General features: G+C 36.5%; 1 protein-coding gene across 10 annotated transcripts in view; it reads right to left on the reverse strand.

The window, feature by feature from the left end:
* The window catches only part of LOC147236387 (neurexin-1a), a 242998-nt gene that overhangs the window by 99277 nt on the left and 122387 nt on the right, over positions 1-21334 (reverse strand). For all 10 annotated transcript variants that reach the window (XM_086167857.1, XM_086167839.1, XM_086167894.1 and 7 more), the window contains 5 exons: positions 16096-16218; positions 15272-15653; positions 14110-14300; positions 13117-13290; positions 9024-9143 (listed from right to left, as the gene is read on the reverse strand). In XM_086167857.1, the coding sequence (XP_086023983.1) occupies positions 9024-9143; positions 13117-13290; positions 14110-14300; positions 15272-15653; positions 16096-16218 (990 nt within the window). The remainder of the gene's footprint in view (positions 1-9023; positions 9144-13116; positions 13291-14109; positions 14301-15271; positions 15654-16095; positions 16219-21334) is intronic.

Genomic DNA, 21334 nt, shown 5'->3' on the forward strand with positions numbered 1-21334 from the left:
GGAGGCCTTTCTTTTTGTTTAATACCAGAGTACCTTAGATCAAGCAGATATACTAACAGAACAATTAAAATAGCCCATTCAAATGATTCTCCATGAGAAGTCCCACTAAAAATAGAAGCTAAATGGGGTTTTATTAGTCTTGGTCCAATTGACCCATCATTTATGACTATTAGAATATTATATTTTCTAATACTGAAATGTCACAGTATGAGAAAGAAGTTGCTGCTCTGGCTGGTTCAGGTGCTTGATGGAACCCTTTCTGTCTCTAATATGCTGAAACCAAAAAAAGCACAGAAAATGAAAAGACACAAATGAAGAACGGGCTCATGTTCAGAATTGCACATGAGCGAAACACATCAGGACTGAAAACCAGGTACATACAAGAGAACAGAATTCATTGAAGAAACAAAGTTCTATGCTTAGTAAGTCAAGGTTGCTATATATTTTGACATCTGTATAGACTGTTGACGTTTATACATTGAAGCTAACTAAGCAGTAATGCTGTGTATACTGTTCTGGCATATAATATAAATCCAGAATTCTTTATAAAACTACTATAAGTACTAGTATTATTGGGTTATTCAGTAAGGAACAATTCTGCCATTGGGCTCCTCATCAAAACATGCTTCAGAAACACTGGAGGAACACAGATGCTAATGTGCACAAGTATACAAAAATAGCACTATCTTAGTCATTCCAAAATGTGGCATAATAAGAGTAGACAGATGCGGGTAGTTGACAATGAAATATCCACTAGCTTTACAGAATTTAACAGAAGGAGGCCATAGAGTCAATACTATTTTTATTGGCTCACAATATTGCCTGTCAGTAAGAGTAATCTAGTGTATCAGGTCAAGAAGTCATTGATTTTTTTCAGTTTCAGTTCATGCGAACATCAGAAGCACAAGCTGGAACTTTTGCTGTAAACCTTAAACTAGAGGCTTTGATAATCAATACAACAATGCTTACGCTCGTCATTAGGCAATTAGAATTTTCTACAAAAAGATATCCATCATGCATGTCAAGCACTCAGTCATCATTATATCAAAGAAATAGAGCATACATGGATTCAAGCTCAGGAAAATCAGTCACACGAACCTCAAATTCCATGGTTTATGTTAAATGCAGCAACTCGATTGCACAGAGATGTGTGCTGGAAATGCTGTTCATTATGCAAGCTGTGAGTGCTACATAAATAACACAACTCAAGCTGATAAAACAGCCTTCTAATGGGAAATAATGCACATTCGAAGTCGTTAAATCAAATCAGCAAATGGCTGTGCATGGTGGTTTTAATGGAATTACTTAATTTTCACGTAGACCAAAACAAAGAAACAAATTTTGGCATCAAGTAATTCTCATTCAGACATTACCTAAAATAACTGACATTATAATTAATTGTATTAAACTACGGAATAAATTCAATTAAAACCCACTTTTCCCCCGTTTAAGAGTGTTTTAGTTTAAATTGTAGTTGATTGTATTGTCTAGTAGATGTTTATGTTTGAGGAGGCTGTGAAGGATAGTGTATTAAACATGTATTATATTCAACATAAGGCAAGGAATGAATGATAAGTAATCCAAAAAAATTGCAGGAACATGTGAGGTCAATTATCTAATGTTTAACGTGTTTAAAATCCAATTGATGTATATAATGATACACATATTATCAGTTCACAGTCCTTGTGTGCTGCAGCAGACCCATGCCATACCAATGGAGGAAAAAGAATAATTAAAAAGTATAGACTAACGAGAATTGTTTATGGTGCTAACTTGCCCTTTCACTCTTAAGTGATGGCATCAGATGCTTTAAAAGCTGACTAAAGTGGTCAGCTGATTTTGTTTGTTTGCTTTCTTTTGCTATTGCATGTGATTCCTCATAACAGCAATATATTTCCATTATTAAACGATTTTATATATGAAAGAGGACATCTTTTTTGAAAACATTTACCCATGGTTGGATATTGGGGTTATATGTGTATGTCTGCATCCATGTGTGTGTAATTTGTAATAAATGAAACAGTAAGAGGGAGCGTCTTTGTGCTAAGATGTGTGCAAAACCAAATCCAAACTGTCAGTCAGAGAGATAGGGTTACAGGTCATCAGTCTTCAGAAGCATTTCTCTCTATCTCCTCTGACAGTTCCCAAGATGCAGTGGGCCACTGGGACAATGCGTCTGTCTCGCCTGAAATCTGTCCCAAGTAGACCAGTTTCTGTTTCAGAGCTATATCCTGAACAGGTCAAGGGTAGACTATCTGCCTCCAGGAGTCCACAGCGCCTTCACTGATAAACCACTATGCTCTGCTCCAGCTAGCTGGGACAACAAACAGGTTTTTTAGGAAGAGATTCTTTCCAAAGTATGACAAGAAATAATTTAGAAAAAATATTTTAAATGCAGTAGCAAGCTGTGTGGTATGGATGGAGGCAAGTTTTGTCATGCTGCATGGTTAGTATGTAGGTGGATCAAAACGCTGATTGATATACAGGGCTTATGGTAATATTTTGATAAAAAATTAATCCCCTCTTTTGAATTTATGTGGTTAGCTTTACTGTGATATAAAGAAACAACCCTGGGATAAAGCAGGAGGTGGTTGATAACCAGAAACTGATACACTTTCACTCTGGGGGTGTATATAATGATGCTGATTCAAGCTACATTTTTCCTTCCACAGCTTTTGAGTGGTATATCATGTACATGAATATACAAATGTATAGTGACACTGGCATAAGATGCATGTTCCTTTTTCAAATTCCTTTGTAAATATGAGTTCAATTAGGGACTTTCCGTGAAATGATTTGCTGTTTTGTGTCTCAGCACAAAATGTAAGTCTGCTATCACTATATAAGTGCGAAGCTCTCATCTAAAGATGAGCATCCAATTCAATTTATCAAATCTACAGTATAGTATTGATCATGCTGCTGCTGCTGCTGCTAGTGCTGCTGCTACTGCTGTTGCTGATGATGATGATGAATATTATTTACACAGTTGTTTTAATGATATTTTAACAAAACAAACATACACACAAAAAGAAAGGAAAGAACTGAGGACCAGCCAGGTTTAAAAAGTAATCTCACAAAAATTATTCAATTTGAAACTCAGAGAAGACAATAATGATGACTCTACCATCATTTTATGATTTATTACTTCATTTTCAAAAGATGAAGCAGGATTCTTAGTAGCCCGTTTAATGCTCTATATTCACTTTTTCATGAAGCATGATTCAATATTCTCTATTGTTTGCACAAAAAAAAACAAACAAACAAAAAAAAAAATTCTGTTGGCAGGCAAATGGTAAAGCTAATTTGGACAACAGGAGTTTAACACTGATACTTTCGCCAAGCTTTCTCAGTATAATGTAACATTGCAGTTTGTTTTTTAGTTTCCCATGCTCTTAAAAAACAAAATCAATTGGCTGGCATGGCGAAACATTTTATTTTTCTAAAAATTGGCATTGGCGGATACTGTAATCTTGAATTACTAATTGGGGAGACAAGTTTCCCATGGGATGCATTTAGAGTGGAGGCAATGTCAGACAGGAACCATGTGTAAAAAGGTGGCTGCGTTGTCTGGTATGAGGCTCATATGTGGAGTAGTTGAATGCTTGGATCCTGAATGGATAACAGCCTAAAGCAAATCATTGAATGCATGTTTGTTAAGTGTGCCATAACAAGTGAGTGAGGTAAGTGACTAAAGCTGTCTGCATGAAAATGCAATGAGGCTTTAAAGAATTTATTTGATTGTGCTTTAAACCAGCAGTCCTCAACCTTTTTTGTACCAGGGACCAGATTTATGCATGAAAATGTTCCCGTGGACCAGTTAGAAGTGCGGGGGGTTCAAATGATAAAAACTTTTGTCAGCAAAAATAACAACTTCTTCTTTTCTGTCAAGATGTCCCCTGACCCAAACAAATAATTGAATGACCTCTGGGGTTTGCTGTCACCATATTGAATTCTAAATGGGAATCTGACTAATGCAGAGGTTACAAAGATTACAAGTACCGAATATGCAAAGTGTGTGCTAAAAACTAAATTCACCCAATATAGAACTATGATCCACAAGTTGTAATGTTGAGGCAATGCCAGATCTATTCCATCTATACTGTAAATAGACATTAGTATGTCATAATGAAGCGTTTGAACAGATCTTCCTAATTCAACTGCTCTGGCAATAAAATAAGATAAAATAAAATAAAATAGCTTTCATAATTTACCAGCTAAATATTGTTGGTGATATTATCTTATGTCTAGCCAAGATCAACCTGCTTTTACAAAGTCACAGGCAGGTTACATTATCCTTTGTGGGAAGCATGCGGACCTGGTTTCTGTGCCTTGTTTCCTTGCCAACAGCATTCCTGTGGCAACAACTTTTTGGCAGAGATACCCATTTTAATCCTTCAACTCAATCAGCATGAGGAAATAAGTGAACATAATTAGGCCAGACAACCATCAGTGATAGGTAGTGTAGGTGTAATGGGAGGGTGGAAGACGAAGCAAATGTAACAATATAATAAATTAATAAGTAAATAAAAGAGCCAATGATGATCTCAGGAGCACGAAAGGGGTTGTAGAACAGTCCAGGTCTTACTCTTTATCTATTATTAAATGGCTGTTAAAGTATTGTCATATTATAAGTGTGTGGAAGAAACCTGGTGATAGATTCTACTTTCTGTTAGGGACATTGTTTTGAGGGCTGTAGAGGGAATAAATAAATACATTGACCAATAATAGCCCACAGTGACCATCTGATAGCACTGTGTAGGCGGTGTATTTCAGGCATATGTTCACATTTGTAGCAACTGATGTGAATACAAAGAAGCACTTATGAAAGCTCCTTTTTTTTGGGGGGGGGGCATAATGGTCATTAAAAGCCTGGCCAAGCATTCAATAAACACTGTAAATATTATTTACATACAAATATTCACAAATTTTACACAAATAATTCCAGATCTATAGATTACATTCCATGTGCTGCACTAAAAGAGGGCCATGTCCAGGACAAAAACGACATCACTTTGGTGAGACAAGTGAATCATTTGTTATAGCAATTAAATGCTATTCATTCTACATCTTTGGAGTGAGGAGGATGCAAGATAGAAGGTAGTAGCATTTGACTGTAAGTACACTATGCTTCCCTCTAGGAAAGGAATGCTGTTGTTCACATTCAAGGCAATTTTCCTGAATTCAGAGGTTGTTGCAACAGCATTTCACCTCTTATTGCTAGAGTATCTTTTCTCAATAGATTGTTCTATTCTTTTTATTTTGTTTCTGCATGTTTTCAGACAGTGGGAAGAAATCCATTCAGACACGGGGAGAACATGACAACTCCACACAGAAAGGCCAGGGTCTTTTGTGCAGGGAGGTTGAAGCGCTAAGCACTGTGCCACTGTGCCCCCTAAACACTGATACTTTTATTATTATTATCATTATTATTATCATTATTATTATCATTATTATTATTATTATTATTATTATTGTTATTATTATTATTTGTAGTAGTAGTAGTAGTAGTAGTAGTAGTAGTAGTAGTAGTAGTGCCAGTTGTGTAGGGAACACAAGAGACTTATCTGTCTTATCTGTTTTATCATTGTAAACTCTAAAGCAAAATCAAGCATGTCCTCTCAGTATTACTGATACCATCCATGGCCCCAGAGAGTGTGTTCTAAAGTTACAAAGAGATAAGAATGAGTATTGACTCAGACACATAAGAAATCTAGGGACAGAGATACCACTATTACCCTGTGGACAGAGACAATGGAGACAAGACTCACGCTACCTTTTATTGTTGATACGATATTGACATGGCACTGCTAGCTTGGCAATAGGACTGGGTGGATGAGCAATCAGGCGAGGTAAGAATTGCGTGAAGGCCAGGCGTACCATTTGCTGTAGCCTCTCCCCGACCCACTTAAGCTTAACAGCAAACACCATTCTGTTTGTCTCTGTACATTACCCTCAGATGCTTGACCACTGCAGGCAAGCTCCCTTAAGGGGTCTAGACTTTAGTTCAAGCCTCACAATCACTCACTCACCCTCACACACTCACATGTGTGCCTTCGCGCGCACACACACACACATACACACACACACACAGATCCTCTTTTTGAATAAAAATGAAAACCAAATACATTTCAAACCCCAATTGGGCGTGACGTGGCGCAGGAGGTAGAGCATTTGTCTTTGAAACCAAACATTCCTGGTTTGATTCCTGGCTCCTCCTAGTGTGTCGCAGTGTTCTTGAGCAAGACACTGAATACCTAACTGCTCCCCTAGAGCTGATGGATGGCAGCCTGCCGCTCATGGCTCATCCATGATGGGTAAATTGAAGAGAATGACTTTTCCCCAAGAGGGATTGATAAAGGATAAATTATTATTAACTTCTTTACACCAAAGTCAAAATATTGTCTTCACAATAATTTGTAAAGCAGTGAGGTTTTGACTGTCAATCAAAATTTCACCTACAAATGTCTATAAAGTCAAAATGTCATCTTAAATAAAATTAAAAAAAATGCTGAAGTGATGCTCAGTAACTACCTGTACAGCGATTATCAAAGAGTAATTAGGATGGTAATGTATGTCTTCTTGTTTTGTACTGTGTGTGTTGTATTTTACAGCTTGTTGTGATTTCACATATTCAGTAATAATATATGTTTAATTATATCCAACTCTGTTAGTCCTTCAGTCACATTTTTTAATTATTTCATAATTACTCTTTAGGGTAATAGGCTAGGGTTGAGGGACTGAATGGTGATAATGCTGTTGTAGCAAAACCAAATCACCAGTAGTAGTAAAGGTAGTGAATTGTTCAATGAAACTTAGCATGAGAAAAATGCATAACACAAGAGAAAAAAAAAATCCAGAAATCCAGTAAGCTCCCTATGTATGTTTTCAGAGAACACTTTCAGATTATGCAAATGTATCTGGGAAAATACTCAGAGATGCTCCTCTGTTTCTCCTTGTGATGTGTGTGTGTGCGTGTGTGTGTGTTAGTGTTTGTGTGTGTGTGTTTGAGTGTGCATAGGTGTCTGGGTGTGTTCAGTATATGTCTGTGTCAGTGTTTTATTTTTTCAAGTCTCTACTTCTTTCCCCGCTAACCCCTCAGTAAACCATCAACAAAGCAAGACAGATGAAACTGAACTGTGTCTGAGTTAATTTCCCCCATTGATGGGCCCCTTTTTTTTACTGGCTTGTTCAGATTATGGTGCAAAAGAATCCTTGGAAAGAGTGTTGTTGCGATTAAATACGACCTTCTGAGGCCTTATATATTGATCCACCCTATTGTTTTACCGGGTCAGCAGGAATAATGCAGCTGACTACAGTAACTACACTCAGTAGGTAGAGCATGTTTACTCAGTTCCAACAAATCCCATGAGCCTCTCAACTCCCAGTGCTATGAATGAGCTCTTGGGCCTGCTGAAGATGAATATGGATGGTGATAAAAAAGAAGAGAAACCTCCAATCTGCATCACTTTCCAACCTTTCAAGAAAGGTACAATCATAGTATCTCTCCAGCACATCCCTATCCTTGAATCCGAGCACTGTTAGAGGACCTTGAGGTTGAGAAACTTTCAAGCTTAGATGTACGAGTGACAAAAGACATGGTCTTATCAAGCATCTTGAAATGGCACAGAATGCATTTACATTTAGGATACTATCTGCTTTTTGTCATTTCCAGACTGCCCACTCTAAATCGTTTCTCTAAATCTAATGCAGTCTAGTACTTTCCTCATTTACCCTTTACTGTGTGAACCACTGCAGAAGAAAATAATCACAAAACCAAATCCCCGATGTTTTGCATTCAAAAGTCTTAACATGTTCCATAAAATGATTGATGAAGATATTACCAGCATTCCCATGCTGCTTAACAAGTACCTAATTTTCAGAAAAATTTCCCAATATAACTTCAAAGCAATTAATGTCAAATTACCTTCAGAATGCTTTGTATAGCTAAAAATTAGTTAGAACTATGATGTCCTAGTGGGTGTTTATTTTTTTTCTTGATTGCTGTTATTCATTTGTGCTATCAAAACCTCAATACCTCAATCATTCGCACATGTCGTGCCCTGTTGTCTATTTATTTATCCTCGTTGGTGTCACTCCTCTCTCATCATGTTTATTTTTGTAATAGTTATTGTCACTCTGTTTCTGTTTTTATTCATTGGTGTTTTGGTTGTTAGTTCTCACCCTTGCTGTCTTTTTTTTCCATTCTGTTGTCTATTCGAATCCTTGTTGTTGTTCACTGTGCTGTCTATTTATTTGTGGATGTTTTTTAATTGTCTCTCTATTTATATTCATCCCCATATTTATCAATACCGTCATTGTGCTGGTGTGACAAAAGAATTTCCCGTATGTGGATCAAGTAAAGTATATCTTACCTTATTTTATTTTTATTATTTACTGATTTATTGTGGGCAACAAAATAATAGTAGTGCATTACTCAAACTTTATTAAACAGACCTGATGATAAAACTATGAAAGAGAACTCATCTTTCACATGTGTAAACGTTTCCAGTAACTGGGTATATTTGTGGATAAACATTCCAATGCAGTAGATACTTATAAGGACCTAGCTTTTTTATCATCTACCAAAACCACACTAAAAATAAATTTTATTTATTTGTATTTTGTCTTTTTAGTTTTGTGACATCTATGCATGTGTTAGTAGTTATATTGTATTCAATTCATGATATTTTTGTCTTTTTCTGCCCAAACTCAATACGTATTATTTTGTTTGAATAAATCAAATATCTATCTCATAGACAAATTGAATGGAAAAATGTAATACATATACATGTAAAACTTAAAATCTAAATTGGAAGTCGATTTCCTTGCTTTGGTATAGTGCTGTTCAAACATATGATCCTTGCTCGAGTATAGAAAATTCAAAACCTAGACACAGCTTAAAAAGGTACACATAATTCACACTGAACACTCGAATTGGAATTGAAGGGTTAAGTGTACTTGTGTCCAGGGTTGGGTCTTCAATGTAAAAAAATAAGAAAAAGTTGAAAAACATGGAATCCTACCATCATTACAAAGTGGTCCACCGAATGTAGTCATGCTGCAATCACAGCTGAAGCCCTCCCACTGCTGAAGACACACACCCTGGTTGGCACATGAGTCCTCTTGGCATGTAGTACTAGGGCCTGAAAATAGAGACATCATTAAAGAGGCTGAGCCCATACAGCCTGCAGTAGTATGATGTTATGAAATCTTATGTCCCATAAAACATACAAACAATGGTAAGACATACAAACAAATAGGGGTTCAAATGTCCAGATGGTCAACAGACTGGCCGATTTAACACATTTCTTACTCTTCATTATTTAATTATTCTTTTGTAGCATTCAGTTAAATAAACAAAACTGTGACCAAAAACAAACAAACAGAAAAACATAACTGTATTGAAAAAAAATACAGAAAATCTGTACAGAAAAAGTCAGATATTTTAATCAGTCAGTTCGTATATGTTAAATGCTTGAATTACAGCCTTTAGCAATTTTCGTATCCAATATTTTATTTATTTTAACACATCAAACAAAATAGATAGACTTTAGAGGAAGGTAATTACTGTCTTAGCAATAAATGTCTATTTACTAATTTCTTCAGTGTATTTTCACTATAAAATTGTGTTTACAGTGTTTGCTGGGATGCTTGCCCTTTCTTTGCTCCTTTGTTTTGTCCTTTTTTTATCCAAACTGACCAACACATTGCCTTGGATTTGATCAAATGTAATTTTGATCTCCCGGCTATAAATTAGGAGCATGTGGTTTCAAATTACCTTGAAATAAATGCTTAAACTTCTGCTTTCATGTATTAAATTTCATTGTCCACGCTTTTGTCCGGCAGATAATGAGGGGAAATTGAGAGATTCATAGAGAGAGCGCTGTCTGACTCACTCTTTTTGTGACAGCGATGCTGCTAATGAAGGGTGGTAATGGAATGAGAAAAGGTTAGTGTGGATGATACTTGCTGCTGTGTAAAGTGACAACTAATGTTAGCATTTTAAAATAATACATAATAACAATACCACTACAACAACTACTACAACTAACACTACTATTACTACTGATAATAGAAATAATCATATTGCAGCTATTCAATTAAAAACTACAAGCAAAAGAGGAATATCAACAAATCACTGTATAAATGAGAAAAGTAAGAGTCCAGGTTTTATGTTCACTCAAGGCAGAAATATGCAAAATTCATTCAATTGCTTGAATTGTTGTGGAAAGGCAAAACATACTTCCATATTTATGTTTATACAGCATATATACCTTGGTTAATTATTGATTTACCTTTAAATTATTTGTCAGTCACATCCTAATGTGTGTAATATTTTATAAGATAATATGAAATTAGACAATATGCACTATGCTAAATGCATTAGATAGTTTGGTGTCCTTTTATCATTTTTGCAACATCCTGCATTGGACTATTACTTTGGACAAGTACATGTTATGTGATAGAAAGATTGGGAACATGAGACTAAATGATACATTCATTAAATAATAAATAAATAAGTGTAACTGCTGAAAAGTACAAACTCCAATATATTGCCCTGCTTGTATTGGAGATAGCTGAATTACTCTGAGGGGGAAAAACAAAACAAAAAAACAAAACAGGGTTTTTGAAATAGTTATTTTCTGTCACTCTTAATTTTTTAATTGTTTTTTTTCCTTCAAAAATAAGTTGCAGTTTCATTGGAGCCAATCCCAGTTGATATTAGGAAAAAGGTGAGGTCTACATTGGTGAACAATTCATCACAGTTTATTATTATTATTGCAACAATCATTGTAGTTAGTGGGAATAGTTGTAGAAGATGTAGTAGCAATGGTGTAGTTTAAGAGTAGTGTAAGTATTTTTTTTTATTATTATTTTCATGATAGCATGCATACATTGAATATGAATCAGAATTATCTTTAATAGAGCAGTGCAAATCTCCATACTGTTGAAACTATATCCACCGACTTGTCTTGGAACACTAGAAGACTGTTACAAAACATGGAGCTTATAATCATGAATATAATTCCATGTTGAACAGAAATACACATTCACAAATTACAAGGAAATCCATGCAGAGGGAAAAAGGCATTTGTAATGAATGCCATGCAAATATGCAATAAATCATTTTAACTTTTAACTGAAAATAAATGAATAAATAAAAATAAATTGGGTAGTGCAATCAAAATATGAACCCCATATTGTTCTTGTATTTTCATACAAGATGGTAAGGACACTTATATTTCTATGGGACTAAAGTTCAGCTAATAAGGCAGCTGGCGGGGGGGGGGAGCAAAACAAAAGACAATAAACAGCTATCTGGCTAACTGGGAAGTGGAAACCATAGGGCACAACTTTTGAAAAAGTTGAGGGATGGGCACTTCGGATGCAAAGGGGAAAATACATATCAGACTCTGTCAAACAAACAAAGCTTTCTACCTTGCAAATTAGCTTTCACCAATGCAACTACTGTCAGCAAAATAACAGGAAAAGGGAAGAAGTAAAGTATACCCGCTGTTAGTGAGACAACAGGAAGCTAAAGGTGGAATAACAGGAGCAATGACAATTGAAGCAGGAGTGACAGAATAAGAAATGAGGTGAATGTATAAGAGAGGCCACCCATGACAGCAAAAATGAAATGTAATCATGCACTTGCACAGTCATTGTAAGAATAACTGGATGTTTTAAATCCATTTTACTCAGTCACATTCACTGGAATATAAAAAAAATGCACACACCCTTTTGCGAATATATTAAATGTCCCTGTTTCAAATTCTCAGTTGCACACCCTCTAAATAACTCTGAACACAATCAATAGTGTTTTTGAATGAGGGAGCCGATCGATTCCGTGTGGCACAAATGAATACAAGTATGATAGCCCTACAAAGAAATGAATTATATTTGTAATGTTGGAAAATGAAAAGATTATAAGTTGTATTCTGAAAAGAAGAGGGTGGATGATTTGAAAAATCAAACTGTGTGAGTGATGCTGAATAATAAATCAAATATTGTGGTATGTATGAGGTCCACAAATTAGACTGAGCAAATTATATTCATGGATCCAACAAAAGCCTCATACATATTTCAAAATGATCGCTTCTGGAAAACTCTCAGAACAAGTAATCATGTATAAAGCAAAACAGAATGGGGATAAAATGGAAAATAGCACTAACAATACAAATGTGGTAGTGAGAATAATGACATTATGACCAAGTGAAACCAAAATGATTGCATGCAGAGTATTTTTTCTTGATGCGTTTAAACACAGCACAAACATTTGTTTGCAATGCCAAACTGAATGTGTACAATGTGCACAGGTGACAAAGGTCCACCTTCAGGAGTCAGGAGTAGCTTGATTTGGTTAACTGTATATTTACCGGTCTGTGTGTGTGTGTGTGTGTGTGTGTGTGTGTGTGTGTGTGTGTGTGTGTGTGTGTGTGTGTGTGTTTGCATGCTCACAAAACTGAGCAGCAAAATAACTTGGTGTCACCATCAAAGCAGAATTTTCACTGTGTGATCATTAGAATGTAAAGTAAAACCAAAAAATGAAAAAAATAAAAGGCTTTATCAATGAAATTTAAGTTATAACCAAGTTGTTCCTGTAGATAGATCGAATATATAAATCTAAATAAATACAAATAAAATATAGATATTATATATAAATATATATGATACCATCTATCCATCTTCTTCCGCTTATCCTGCACTCAGGGTCGCGGGGGATGCTGGAGCCTATCCCAGCTGTCATCAGGCGAGAGGCAGGGTACACCCAGATTGCCAGTCAATCGCAGGGCCACATATATAGATAAACAACCACTCATACACTCAACCATTCACTTGGAGCAATTTTTTCCAATTAACTTGCATGTTTTTGGACTGGGGGAGGAAATCCTGAAGAAACCCATGTAGACAGAGGGTCGGAATCGAACCAGGGTCCTTTTTGCTGTGAGGCAGAAGTGCTAACCACTGCGGCACCCATTTATGTTTAATACATCTATGATTATTGAACCGATAAATCTCCAAAATCATTCCCAGTTTGACCAGGTAAATTCTCAAGAACAAAAAAGTTTGTGAAGTACCAAATGCGTCACATTATTAATTTGGCAGATGACTTACCCTCACATCCCCTCTCTATCTGCCCCACACAGTCCAGAGCATCTGACATCAAGTCTGGAAGGCGACCATTGAGATCCACTGATGCCAGACAGCCTTGAAATCCCTCCTTGGCATGCACCAGTTTGGGCAGATCCTTGAACATCTCTTTGGCCACCCCACCAATGTAAAGGTTCCCTGTGCAGAAAGGACAAATATAACAATACTGACCCCTGCTGGAAATAAAAGTAAGAACCAAATATATGTAGTCTGCAATTACATGCATTCATTTCCTCGAGGTCAATATTTTAAATTACATCATTTTCAGGCACCTCTGTGATTATGATTTATTTTGATGAAAATAAGAGGTTATATATCTTAATTACTATTAAGGGGGGAAATCTTTTGCGAGTGAAATAGTTGTGAGAGGAACAGTTGATTTGGGGCTGTAATATTTTTTACACATTTTAGAGTTTCCCTTAAGTGGAGCTTTTTTTTTAGGTAACTTCCATTCATCATGGATAAAGTATCCAAACCCCTAAGTCTAACCAATGACTGCATAGGCCTAGTCCTTTACCATAAGTTACCTTATCCACAATCCTGCGCTACACTTAAGCAAGACCTCAGAATGGACACTGTGGAATATTGGGAATATAAATATATCCCCATGAGGACAACTGGTCCAGGTAATTTCTACTTTGATTCTAGATATGGCCTACAATAGATGGCAAAATTTAGATTGTATACACACACATCAACAGGACTACTGACTGAACAATTAAGGTTATGTAGCTCAAGGGCTTCTCACTGGTGATAATGATAAAAGAGGGCCAGGTGCTGCTTTTTCCCTCCATCACTACTGCATTTATCCCAATGGCGCAACCTCCAAGGCATAAAAATGGCTCCCTAACCCTCAGGCTATTTCTGTTCAAATTGGATGAAGCGCACTGAAATTTTTTTAATAAAAAATAAATAAAGGCATACATTAAAATTATAATATGAAGTTTGCCTACACACCCTTCAGGTCCAGGTTTCTAGCTCCTGTGGTAGTCTGTGTTGTAATCTTTGTGTCGATCTTGACAGTGTGAAGGTTGTTTGTGTCCCTGGAGATTATGACATTGTGCCAATGGTTGTCGTTCAGGGGCTTGTTGGAATTGCCTTTGATCAAATGGGCTCCATTTCCCAAATCAGATACATAATGCAGGTACCTGCAGTAAGATATTAATGAAATCAATCTCTGACAGGAATGAAAATACATGACAGAATGACATCATGTTATTGTATCTCTTATGTCAAAACATATTTCTATAAAGTATATCCCAGGTCACCACCCTTGCCATCAAACATGCAACAGAAAACATTTCCTTTATGACTCGAATACTACAAGCAAAAGAGGAATATTAATGATGGTCTTAGACCAACAGTGCAGGAGTGGTTCATATTCATTTGTTTATTGTATTGTTGGTACCCATGTGTTTGCTCAAATATGTGACAATATCACTTTCAAACAGCTGTCTTAATTGGAGCTAAAATGTAGATAGGCTGCAGAACTGAGAAAGGTTATGGGCTGTTCTAAACAAATTAGTCTTCAGTTTTTTGGATTTATGGGGTGTTTACAATGTTTATGCTATTTCTAATTACAATGTATGACTTTAATGTTTTGCACACTAATAATACCAATATCTTGAGGCATTATTTAAAAGAGGGGCATTCTATAGTTGCATTTTAGTGTAACGCAATCCACATATACTTGATTCGCTTTTATGTTGGGTATATATTGTGGCTGTGTGAAGATTATAAAGAACAGTAATAGCCCAAAGCTCTCAGTAAATATTCTGGCAAAAAGATGATAAGAAAATAGTCTGAAATACCTACGTAATAGCGTAAAGGCTGTCAAGAATTAAATTATGTTTGGAAACTCTGCCACGGTATGAAAAGTTGCATTAAAACCTTAATCCATTTATATTCAGATTCTGATGTATATAAACATCTTTCCACAGTTGTGAAGAACAATAAAAAAACTTACAGTAGCATTAAGTTTTTAATACATTGCCTTACTCTCCACTGATGGCAGGTACAGTAGGTATAAATTAGAATGCACTAAAATCCAAAAGGTAAACAAAGCCTGATCCTTTGTGAGAATCGGTAGATCAGTTGTACACAATCGACTCACACTTACCCTTTAACTAACTCCACCACAATGAAGTCATTTCCATCTCCACTATTGTAAAGGATAAGACCATCGGATGATGTGGTTTTAAACTGAAAGAAAAGGTGCATGGAGTAGTACGCCTGCAGAGTGGTGAGGGTCACATAGCTGGAGCGTGATTTAAAGGTGACTGGATCAGCAATTATATTTTTGAACCCAATCATGGCATTGAGTTCACAGTAATCAATGTCACCATTTTTACAGAGGTCTATGTAGGCCATGCCATTGAAGGACAGACTCTGGAGATGGCCAATGAAGTTGGAGGGTAGAACGGAAAAGAAGCGCCTCTCTGTCACAATGCCTGTCTCAATGTTATGGAACTCCAGCTGGGTGTGGTCACCTGCCATTTGACCTTTGGTCAGCAGAAGGGGGAAGGGAGAGAGTGATGTTGGTGGACAGACCCATTAGACAAATGATGACTCATTTATTAAATACACATCTCACACAAATCAGGATAACAAAATTATCATATATTATATCTTATATGTGCAAAGAATGTTCTATAATTATTGGTGTATTTAAAGAAGGATCAGCAAAAAATATTTTGCTGAAAATAGCTCGGAAGAACACTCTTTGCACACAAAGTATAAAGGGTCTATAATCAAAAAAATTCCACTGAAAAAGTAGAAGGAAAAAAAAAAAAGAAAGAAATGAGCAATACAACTAGTCAGCCATCATAATGCAGAATATAAGTTAACAATATTTCATCTTCAGCCCCCCAAAATTTCACTCTACACAAACATTTACAAGACTGAAATGTAATTCTGTTAAGAAAATGGAGATTTTAAAAGTACCTTCCACAGGCAGCAGATCATCTACGGTCAGTTTTAAACTCTTCCCTCTCCTGAACACACGAACTGTGTGCCACTCATTATCATTCAGATTCTGACCCGCAAAAATAGTCTCTGGCCCTTTGCCTGCAGAACAGTCCAAATAGTGGTTAACATATATATATATATATGTAAAAGTGCAAGTAAACATAAATTAGACAGAACATAGAAAGGGGGGAAGAGTGGTTAGGCAGGAAGAATGAACGTTAACAAATTTAATGGCCCATGAAACACATAATTTTAAATTGTATTTGCCAAGTGTCCCATCAGATACTTGGATACTAATAATTTTCATAATTGTCAGTCGAGTCCATTCTTCTCGAAACCAATATCACAATGTCTTTAATCATATAATGGCCTTCATGCGAACTTGAAATCTAAGCAATTGTTTTCCTGTAAATAAGTAATAATTATTGTGATTGAGGGTCACTTATTAAAGAATCAAAGTATATAAACCTATAAAGTTTGTGTCCAGGGATCACTTTAACTTTACACCACATGGTGGCAGCAGATAACTTCCAAAAGATGTACAAGAGAGTAAGTCCCGTGGGATGGCAATTCTCAACATCTTTTTATATTTTAAACTGTATCATCTAGAATTTGATTTTACTCACTTCCACCCAGTGAAACAAAAAAGAACACAGAAACAAGTATTTCAACTGATAAAGGTAGTTTACTTGACAGTAAATATTGGGTTTGAAAGCAAAAGCGAGAGACTGATGTCTCTGGAAATCCAGTCACACACAGAAAAGCGCTATTGACGTGGCGATACTAAACCTGATATCATCTATCATTATATGAACATATGGATATTTAAATGATTGAGTCATGATGCCCTTTCATTGTATTCATAAATAATTCCTTGTGATAGCATCAGGTAAATGTCTAAAAAAATTGAACCACTAATTTGGTTGATTCCCTCATTAATTCTGAAAACAGTACGCTGATATTTCATTCATTGTGGAACTGCTAGAAGGTAGTAGCAGAAATATTACAAACGATTGCATTAGCAAAGAACCTCAAGAATAATTAAAAACAGTCTCAGACAAATCTGGGCTATAGCTTTGAATCTTTGTGATCACATGACCAAGGAAAGTCCTTTCTAAGATGCCATAAAGCTTTTAAGATTCCAACATTGGGCTTTCATGCAGCCTGTCTTGGAGTGACGCAGACTTTCTATTTACGTTGCTCTAGTGTTTTACTGCTCGGCATACGTTTCTAAACGGACCAATGAGGGTTTTCAATTCTGACTGTACTATGGGGAGCATCTCAGATGGCTTCGAGATTCATTCCCTGAACCCCTTTAAGGCTATTTATTTCCCCCCTTTTCTGCAATCTTCAAAGACCTTCTGCAATGCATATGCAAATCTGAGGGTGCCAAAGTACCAGGACACAGTCAGTCTTGAGCACAGTTCTGCTTTGTAAGCACTAAACACCAGGGCAGGATTGAAACCAGATGACTGGCGAGGGATTAAGGAGGAGAGATATGAAATATTGGGATGGAGTTCGACTTGAAAGTGTGCTTGATCTTTGCCTTCTATCATTCTGTCGTTGTTACTCTCCAAGGAGGGGAGAAAATAGAAAAAGGTCATTCATATTGAAAAGTACATTCTTATATTTACTTCCCAGTTTATGCAAGGTTTGGTTTGTGGTCCAGACACCACCAGCCTTATCCCAACCTGGGCTGCTATCTTTTTAGTATCCTCACTGATAGCGATCTATCTGCAGTGATGGATCCACGGTGATCTCATCCTGCCTCAGTGAATCCAGACCCAAGAGGCTGGTAGAGAAGTATGGCAGAGGGCAGCCGAGAAAATGTGATTATACAGTCAATCAACTCTGGCTGGCTACCAGACAAGGCAGATACTCGTGCCATTTTGCGCTGACCATGACTCACTCAGGTGGAGGAAAAAGCGACTCTGTCCAAGCAACCGACCATTGTTGCTGTCAAAAGCAGACATCAAAATCAATGCATGGGGCAAAGAAGGCTTAGTAGGCCATGCTTGATGACCTACTTGTCAAAACAATGTCACACTGAGTAAAACCATGTTTAATCAAGCAGAAATGAAATAGAATAGGATGAATACATGGAGATAGACATTAGTTGTATCTAATCACAATTTCTATAATTTGAGTATTCTTGATTCTGGGAAAAAAAAAAAACTTAGTTGATGCAGTTTTTTTTAAATCATATTTTCCAGAGGAAACACTGTTTGAAATGTCATTGTTTGTGAAATCTTTTAATTGAATTCACTGATATTTATTTATAGTAGCCATGGCAACTATATAGCACCATCATAATTCAAGTAATAATTTTCTTTTCACTGAAATTATGGTTTGGATAGAGAATAGAGAATAGAAAATAGAGAATTCTGGGCCTAACTGAGAAGTTTAGAACAAAGTAAAGTGGTCATTTACCTTAAGAAGAAAGTGAATTTACAGTGCAGCCATTTTTAGAATCCTTATTTCATGATATAACTTTCAAATAATCCTGAATTTAAAGTCCAATCTCTTGTCCTCCCTAATTAGGAACCTCTACTTTGAGCAACCAAGCTGAAGATCTGATCACTCAAGATGCATTACGTGTGTTTTTAGTTTAAAAGAAAAACAGGATTAATGTATTTATGCAATTCATCCTTTGTGCAAAGAGAACATTTCTGTATATCTGTTAAACTGAATGCAATAAAAAAATGAAGTAAGACAAAGAAATGTGAGACTTTGTTCGACAAGGTCGAAACAGTATTGACAATATTCATTTTGGAAGATACTGTATCCTGGCTCTCATGTCAAATATGATTAAACTACAGTTCAACCTAATGGTCATAGTGAATAAAAATTGAATTCAAATAACAAAGATCAATCCGTCACAAGTTTTTTAGTCTTTAAATGTATTTTGCAAACATTCTGCATCTATTAGATGTGTTTAAGTAAAATTTGCAGTGCTTTCTTCAGACAGCTCTGGGCAGCCCCAGGGAGCAAAGGCCCCTAATTGACAGTGATGTGTTCTTTGAATCGGTGTTGAAATTTTTCATTCACCAAGCTGGCCAGAGCTGCAGCGCCTGACAAGACACATTAATTAACACAGAAAAAACAGGGCAAAAATAGCAGGGAGAAAATGTGAATAAATGAAAAGCTAATTCTTCATGAGTGGAAATGCACCCGCCTAACACAATTCTTAACTTAAACACATTGTTATGACACACTTAAGTTATTTCTGTGCCATTTATATGAAAGACATTGTTGTTATCATTATTGATTGAGAATTGTGTTTCAATGATCAGGCAATTTTATGACTGATATATACACACACGCACACACACTATACTATAAATTCTTGTACATATAGTCAGTAAATAGTAGATTTATAAATGTTTTTGCTTGGGAGGAAGTTTTACAAGCAAAACAATTGCTGGATTATATCAAAATTTCATCACAAAGCAATGATTGTCATCACTTTTGTCCCTTTTGGCATTTTAATACTGAGGCGTTGAATAGTTCTTTTCCAAGCATTTTTCAACATTTATAACTAGCAACTACTGAAGAAGCACTCTAACACTCATCTAATGAAGCAAAAACTTCAGTTCAGCTAATTTTTATTTTTTTGCAGAGGAATCATCAAATATAGAAATTCAAAACGAGGAAATAATTAGAAAACATTTTAACTCAGAATATTCCTTTATACTGTCAACATAAACATAATGACCTTTTGAAGTGATGAAATGGGAATGAGAATTGGGTATTTACACCCACAAATAAGGGATGGAATCCAAAACCCGTGACAAATGCTATTTAGCATTTAGAAAGGTGTTTAGAGAGGTGTTGAGAAAGTCTGGCTTCCCAAGGCATGCCTTTTTGTGAAAAATCTCTCATTTTGAATTTAATTAACACATTCCAAAAAAGCGCAGACACAGTCAAAAGACTGGAGCAATTGAGGAATGCTTTGGGAACTTGCACATCTGTGAAGGCAGAATTAATGCTAAAAGATACATACAGGTTTCGGAAAAGCATATGTTGCCACCCACGCCGTGTTTTTTTCAGTGATAACCCTGCTCATTTCAGCAAGACAATGCCACGCCACATTCTGCACACGACAGTGTCACTTCATAGTAAAATAGTACGGGTACAAGGCTGGCCTGCCTGCAGTCTGGACTTGTCTGCTATTGAAAATCTGTGGCACATTTAGAAGTGCAAAATTCAACAACGGAGACCCCAGACTGTTGAGCAACTGGAGTTGTACATAAAAGCGAGAATGGGAAAGAATTCCACTGACAAAGCTTAAAAAAATGTGTGTCCTTGGTTATTGAGTGTTGTTAAAAGAAAAGGTCACGTAACGCAGTGGTCTGGGCATGTGTTGTAGGTATCAAATTCAATATGAGTGAAGATTTGCAAAAAACAAAATTTATCAGTTTGAACACTCAAAACTCGTAGTGAGATAGGATATGAGGGCAGTTGGTGTGAGAGAAGAGGATACAGAGAATAGGGTTGGATGGAAAAAGCTGCGGCAACCCATGAAGGGAAAAGCCGAAAGGAGAGGAAGTTTGAACACTCAAGATCTTGTCTCTGGAGTGTATTCAACTGAATAATGCAGCATCAGAGCAGCACGGGCCAGTGTCTCCCTGAGCAGGTCCCTTGCCCAGATAAATGCAGAGGGTTGTGTCAGGAAGGGCATCACGAAGGTTGCGTCAGGAAGAGCGTAAAACTTTTGCCAAAACCAAACATGCGAATCAAACCTAATAACCAGATCATTCCGGATCTATTGAGGCCCGGCTTAACAACAACCGCCATTGGTACCGATGACCTATAGGGAACCAATTGAAACTGGGCTACTGTAGGTCAAAGAAGGAGAGTAGGAAGGCGTGTTAGGAAGCAGGGAGAAAAGAGAAAAGGAGTCTGGGACTGAGAGTAGGGACTTTGAATATTGGGACTATGACAAAAAAGGAGGAGAGTTGGTCAACATGATGCAGAGAGGGAAGGTGGATATACTGTGTGTCTGGGAGATCAGGAGGAAAAGTAGTAAGGCTAGTAGCATAAGAGCAGGCTTTAGGTTGCACTATCATGGTACTGACAAGAAGAGAAATGGAGTAGTTATCTTGAGTTATCTTGAAGGACAAGTTTGTTAGGAATGTTCTGGAGGTGAAAGGAAGGTAAGATAGACTTATGAGTCTGAAACTGGAAATTGGAGGTTCTGAAATTGAAGGCATTG

This window comes from Fistularia commersonii, chromosome 2 (assembly GCF_037954325.1).
Source record: "Fistularia commersonii isolate RoL2024-O1a breed Wild chromosome 2, RoL_Fcom_v1.0, whole genome shotgun sequence".
Classification (NCBI taxonomy): Eukaryota; Metazoa; Chordata; class Actinopteri; order Syngnathiformes; family Fistulariidae; genus Fistularia; species Fistularia commersonii.